Source organism: Berghia stephanieae, chromosome 1 (assembly GCF_034508935.2).
Source record: "Berghia stephanieae isolate SIO BIC M18660-M18661 chromosome 1, UCSD_Bste_1.3, whole genome shotgun sequence".
NCBI classification, from domain to species: Eukaryota; Metazoa; Mollusca; class Gastropoda; order Nudibranchia; family Aeolidiidae; genus Berghia; species Berghia stephanieae.
This window is the reverse complement of record NC_088360.1, coordinates 27,833,221-27,840,190: the sequence shown is the minus strand read 5'-3', so window position 1 is coordinate 27,840,190 and position 6,970 is coordinate 27,833,221. Positions and strand designations below refer to the sequence as shown.

Here is a 6,970-nt window from a genome sequence, read left to right as displayed (position 1 = left end):
CTATACTGTTTATACAAACAACATTGAATGTCAGCTTCAGTTTTACCAATGAAGACAAACGTTTAGGACATTTTGAGTTCTCCTTTTTCTTCAGTTTTGTGCTTATGAAAATTACATAAAATCTGAGGTGTGTTCCATAAATGAGGTAAAGAGAGCCAAAAAGCTAGCTCAGCTGACATTTCACATTGCTTAAGAGTTTACGAGACAAGTTGACCGTCATGGCAACATGAAGATCCAGCTCAGATAGCCTTTTTGCCTTGCCTATGGAACATACCTTGTCATCATCATCATAATCATCATCATCATCATCATCATCATGATCATCATCATCATCATCATTTTCACGAAATTCATATCAAATTCATAGCTCTTTCCTCAACAGTGTCGACAACAGGAGGAAACCCCAAAATCTATATTTTGTATTTGTTGATTAAACTTAAGCTTGTTCAACCACATCCGTTCAGTTTTTTTGGGTTTTTTTTAAAAAACCTTTTTAAACTTCATACAGCACCATTTCCATTTCCTTTAATTGCTTGCTACCTTCACAGTCCACAAGAACGTGCTTGCTGCAATTACTTCTCTCTCTCTCTCTCCCTCACTCTCTCTCTCTCTCTCTGTCTCTCTCTCTCCCTCTCTCTCTCTCTCTCTTTCCCTCTCTCTCTCTCTCTCTCTCTCTCTCTCTCTCTCTCTCTCTCTCTCTCTCTCTCTTTCCCTCTCTCTCTCTCTCTCTCTCTCTCTCTCTGTCTCTTTATTTCCACTGAGTGACCAGAATTAACCAAAGGCATCTTCGGATGGAGGGACGTAAGAGAACCCTTCAAAGGCCGAATCGGCCTCCATGACGCTGGCACTGACTAGTTTGCTGACTCCACCTCCAGACCGGCCCACTGATGCTGGAAAAGGAAGACAAGAAAATGGGGAAAATTGAAAAAAAAATGTTTGAATTGAACTTTTATATAGTGCAATATCTACTAAACATGCTCAAAGCGCTTTACAAGGGGTCCCTGGCCAACTGCAACACTTAGCATGTAGAACGGGACATGACGCCTGTTAGGCAATATTATAATTTTTTTGGACAAAGACAATGCTGTTAACGGCCAGGTACTGATTTTACACCCGAATACGGTGAGAGAATGTGAGTAAAGAGCTTTATCCAAGGACTCAACTATGAGCCGAGTGAGGCTCGAACCCAGGACCTTCCAATCCAAAAGCGAGTGTCATACCACAAGACCACATAGCAGCATAATTGTTAACATAATTGTTATGGTAACACGTATTTTGAGGGTAAACCTTCTTTAAACAGTATATATTTTCCCTTTCAAAAGCACAGCGGGTGGTGAAAAAAAAAAGTATATATTTGTTATATAGATAAAACAGTCCTTCAGAGCCATTATATATATGTTATTTAGATAAAACAGTCCTTCAGAGCCATTATATATATATTTGTTATATAGATAAAACAGTCCTTCAGAGCCATTATATATATTTGTTATATAGATAAAACAGTCCTTCAGACCAATGATATATATATATTTGTTATATAGATAAAACAGTCCTTCAGAGCCATTTTATATAATATTGTTATATAGATAAAACAGTCCTTCAGAGCCATTATATATATATTTGTTATATAGATAAAACAGTCCTTCAGAGCCATTATATATATTTGTTATATAGATAAAACAGTCCTTCAGAGCCATTATATATATATTTGTTATATAGATAAAACAGTCCTTCAGAGCCATTTTATATATATATATATTTGTTATATAGATAAAACAGTCCTTCAGAGCCATTATATATATATTTGTTATATAGATAAAACAGTCCTTCAGAGCCATTATATATATATTTGTTATATAGATAAAACAGTCCTTCAGAGCCATTATATATATTTGTTATATAGATAAAACAGTCCTTCAGAGCCATTTTATATATATTTGTTATATAGATAAAACAGTCCTTCAGAGCCATTATATATATATTTGTTATATAGATAAAACAGTCCTTCAGAGCCATTTTATATATATTTGTTATATAGATAAAACAGTCCTTCAGAGCCATTATATATATATTTGTTATATAGATAAAACAGTCCTTCAGAGCCATTATATATATATTTGTTATATAGATAAAACAGTCCTTCAGAGCCATTATATATATTTGTTATATAGATAAAACAGTTCTTCAGAGCCATTAGGCTACAGAGCCAGAGTTTATCGTAGTTTCTATAGTGTGAAACGGACAATAGCAATTGCTTGCTACCATTTTGGATAAGATGCTAGTCCATCGCAAAGTACATTCTAGACCAAATCTAACCAACTCAGCTACCCATTTACTGCTGGGTGGACAGGGGTGTCAGAAAAAAATCTCCACTGCACCCGGGATCATTCTTGGTCCATTTGCGTGTGAAGTGAGTGCTCTACCAACTGAGCTATTGGGACCTCCTAGAGTGACAAAACCTGAGATGACCTCTTCTTGCTCCATTAAGCTATCATCTGCATTTTTTGCCAAATTGGGACCTAAAATTTGCCAAAATTTGCCCAAACCCCCCCCCCCCCCCCCCCCCCCCCCCCAAAATTTGCCAAGAAATTTGCCAAAAAGACCAAAATTTCCCCAAAAATGTGCCAAGGAGAACTAAGCGTTTCAGTAAAAAATTAACACGCGATACAGATAAAAATATATATAAAAGACAATTTATTACATTTAAGGAGGCTACATTTATTAATTTAAACAATAGCGTTGTTACATAGTTGTAAAGGATCATTATCCGTAGAGAGTAGCTTCCCTTGGTTTGGGCCCAAGCAAAGCTGCAACATTTCTCAAGTTTCGCACTTTTTTTTTTCGTTATTTTGTTTTCGCTTCTTTTTTTTCCCAAAATTTGCCACGCCATTTGCCAATTTTCCCAAAATTTGCCACGATTTGCCAGTTTTGGGAAATTTGCGGATCGCCCTGATATTTGCGGCCGCAAAAGATGCAGATGACAGATTAAGCTCTAAGAAATGTGCTATACTTTAGTAAGAAGGCGACAACGAGACACAGATACAAGATATTTTAAAGAAATATTACAGGCTGGAGAAGAGGCTCCAAATGAAGATAAATTACAAGAGATATTTTAAAACAATTTTGTTAGATGCGGCATGTAGTGGATTTAAAATACTAACCTGGCACTGGTTCTCGTACAAATTCTGGGTCAAAGTGTTTGAGATCCAATTGGCCACTCTGAAAAAAAAAAAGACATATATTGTATCTGTTACTTTACTCTCAATAAAGACATTGAAAAAATATTCACGAAAGCATTATCATTCAATTCATAGATATAATAAATATAAATAAATATTAATATTTATCATTTCCTTGAATTTACCATGCTCAGTGTGCTTCACAGTGTTTCATTAATTCCCCAAGTCCCACATATGGAACCATATTTCCATTTCATACAGGCTTGTTATGCCTTCTATTTGTATAAAAAATCTTACAATATCTGGCACTGCCTATAGCCAGGTACAGATTCCTACCGGAGTTAAGTGGGACAATGTGTGTTTTTAGTGGATAGTGGACTATATAACTACTGAAGGTTTTTGTGGGGTTTTTTGGGTTTTTTTTTTTTTTTAAACAAAGTTACTGACCACATCGGGATTGTAGGGAGGTTCAATCTTTCTGTCATACAAATCCTCCCAGTTGATGTCCGAGAAGAAATCGTGAGTTTTAATCTCTTGGAAATCGGACCGGGCTCCCAGGCGACACTCTTTCTCCTTCTGTAACAGCTGTTGACAAATGAAGGATTCAATTATAAGATTTTAAAAAAACAATCAAGCAAATAAATTCCAATTATCTATACCGAAGAAAAATTTCCCACAAAGGTTTTTTACACTTCAGACTAAAAAAAAAAAAACACAATTGTTAGTTGAAACTTTCTCCTTCTGTGAAGATAAACATGATGATAATTTTCCACCTTTGTAATCAATGAATATAATAAACTTGAATTAAATCAAAGGATTCCCATTGTAGGATAATTTTAGCGGTAAAACTTTTAAACAGCAGAAATTCAAGCCTGTGATGCTGTGAAATACTAGATACATAATCACTTGTCGGTATAAAATACTACAAAATCAAAAAATACTTGTCCAACAACAACAACAACAGCAACAACGAAATCAAATTAATAACAAGAGGAATGAAATACAAAATCATCTTGTATAGATAGTATGCAGATGACGTCACTCAGGCCTTTGTTATTGTTTTTGCCATCCGCGTTTGTGAGTTGTTCTCACTACACTGTATTAACCAGACTATAAAAGTTCATGGTTACACAGAGTCTGTGTGTTGGTCCGTTATACTTCCGGATGGCAATGTTGTGAACTCCTAGGCCAAGCGCATTCTATGTATTCAATTCACGTTTTAAAGGGAAGTTACTACAATCATTTCATTGGTTAATTATTGAACGCTTGCAAATTCTTACTTATCTCCCTTTGCACGTTGACAAATCCGGATTTCATTGTAATGAAAATAATCTCTCAAAACTACCGCAAAACATTGAGTGTCCATTACAAAACTGTTCAAATAAACCCATGGGAGACCTTCCGAAAGCTCCTACATCCCCAGTATTCTTGTTTTTTTATAATGTTCTTGTAGGGGGTTTGGGGGGGGGGACTTTTTTTTTTAAGTCTCCCCCCTCCCAAACCCCTTACTAGAACATTATTTTAAAATTCTTCCCCCTCCCAAACCCCCTACTAGAACATTATAAAAAAAAGTCTCCCCCCTCCCAAACCCCCTACTAGAACATTATAAAAAAAAAATCTTCCCCCTCCTAAACCCCCTACTAGAACATTATAAAAAAAAGTCTCCCCCCTCCCAAACCCCCTACTATAACATTATAAAAAAAAAAAGTCTTCCCCCTCCCAAACCCCCTACTAGAACATTATAAAAAAAGTCTTCCCCCTTCCAAACGCCCTACTAGAACAAATGCCTTTGGGTATCAGACCTGCAAATATGAGGACTTGAGCCTAGCCCGAGACTTACCCCTTCCAAAATAGAACGGCCAGCAGCGGAGACGTTTGTGCGCAGACGTAACGGTTTGTACAGGATGTTGTCGTACATTTCCGCTGTGTCACGGCTGTAAAATGGCGGCTGGAAAAACAAAGACATAGACATGAATATTTGTTGTAGACATTCCTGTAAGGTATACTTCTTGTACGGTATACTTCCTGTAAGGTATACTTCCTGTAAGGTATACTTCCTGTAAGGTATACTTCCTTTAAGGTATACTTCTTCTGTAAGGTATACCCTGTTTTGATGTGAGCTTTTAGGTAGGTACCTCAATATCTATTAATTGTGCTAAAATAACTCAAATGCACGACGACAATCAATATCAAAGTAAGTAATATTATTGCCTTCAAGAACAGTGGGCTGGTTGTAGGGATAAAAATGATGGCGATCTGTTGTTGTAGTTGATGATGATGATGATGATGATGATGATGATGATAATGATGATGTTGATGATGATGATAATGGTGATGATGATGATGATGGTAATGATGATGATGATGATGATGATGATGATGATGAAGATGATGATGATGATGTTATGAAATGATAAAAAAAAACGTTTTGAAAAAGTCGTGTGTACTCACCAGGCCATACATCATTTCATAGAGCACGGCACCCAGGCACCACCAGTCCACAGTCTTGTCATATGGCTGTTTACGTAACACCTCTGGTGCTAAGTACTGCAAGACAATAATTTTGTTTAAAAATAAAAAAAAATGAGCTAGCTTTATATAGGGCAATATTCACTAAATGTGCTCAAAGAGCTTTACAAAGGGCCCCTGGTCAACAGCATGATTTAAAAAGTAGGACGGGACATGACGCCTGTTAGGCGATATTACAATTTTTTGGACACAGACAACGCTGTTAACGGTCAGGTACTTATTTTACACCTGAGTACGGTGAGGGAATTTGAGTAAAGAGCCTTCCCCAAGGACTGAACTATGCGTCGAGCGCGAGGCTTGAACCCTGGACCTTCCGATCCGAAAGCGAGTGTCATACCACGGTACCACATAGCCGCACTAAAATACACAGACACACACACACCAATTAGCCATGTACAATGGACACTCCATCCTATTCCAACCGACGTATTCCAATACACAGGTCTGATAACCCATCGCAATTACGGACTTGATTTAATATTGTTGCAGTGGACAATGTTTTTGGGTTGTTTTGTTTTTGTTTTGTTTTTTTTCTTTTCTTTTTAGCATTTCCATGACAACAATACGATTCAATAGTCTGATGTCACGCCGCCTGGCAACGGCGGCCATCTTGGTTCTAAACAAAGAAAATCATTACGTTCTATTTTTCATGCTGGCTAGAACTTTTCATATGTCTTGTGATCAGAATGTGTAAAAGTCAAAACATGATCAAATGTAGTGTTTTTTTCCTCTGGATAAAGCTTTAAACTCACGGAGAATATTTCATACGGGCGTCCGCCATTGTTCCGATAGTTTAGAGCCAGTGTTACTAAGTTACCATGCGTCATTAGGAAGGAAGTGACGTTACGACTGTTGAATCCTATTAGCCCATCACAATTTCAGCTATCAGACCTGTGAATAAGTACATGTTGGGTCACGTACATAGATTGAATACAAATAAGATAGCTCAGACTTGACATGTTTGTTTCCTGCCATAGGAAGAGACAGTTACCGGAAGTTAGAGATAAAACAATTTCAGGTTCATGCTAAAAAAAAACCAAACAAATGATTTTTAAACCGTGTTTGTTAGATTAACAAAAACCAAGGGGTAATCTTACACTATGCTATGAGTGAACAGCAACAACAACAACAGTAGTAGTAGTAGTAGTAGTAGTAGTAGTAGTAGTAGTAGTAGTAGTAGTAGTAGTAGTAGTGGTGGTGGTAGTAGTAGTAGTAGTGGTAGTAGTTGAGTAGTAGTAGGTAGTAGTAGCATTAGTAGTAGT

The 6,970-nt window shown here is 36.8% G+C and overlaps 1 protein-coding gene across 6 annotated transcripts in view; it reads right to left on the bottom strand.

Moving 5' to 3' along the window:
• Positions 1-661: 661 nt before the first annotated feature.
• LOC144971234 (serine/threonine-protein kinase Sgk1-like) overlaps positions 662-6,970 on the bottom strand; it is a 185,991-nt gene continuing 179,682 nt past the window's right edge. For all 6 annotated transcript variants that reach the window (XM_078911748.1, XM_078911769.1, XM_078911758.1 and 3 more), the window contains 5 exons: positions 5,631-5,726; positions 5,020-5,127; positions 3,627-3,764; positions 3,162-3,219; positions 662-890 (listed from right to left, as the gene is read on the bottom strand). In XM_078911748.1, coding sequence (XP_078767874.1) covers positions 772-890; positions 3,162-3,219; positions 3,627-3,764; positions 5,020-5,127; positions 5,631-5,726 — 519 coding nt within the window. In that variant the 3' untranslated portion in view covers positions 662-771. The remainder of the gene's footprint in view (positions 891-3,161; positions 3,220-3,626; positions 3,765-5,019; positions 5,128-5,630; positions 5,727-6,970) is intronic.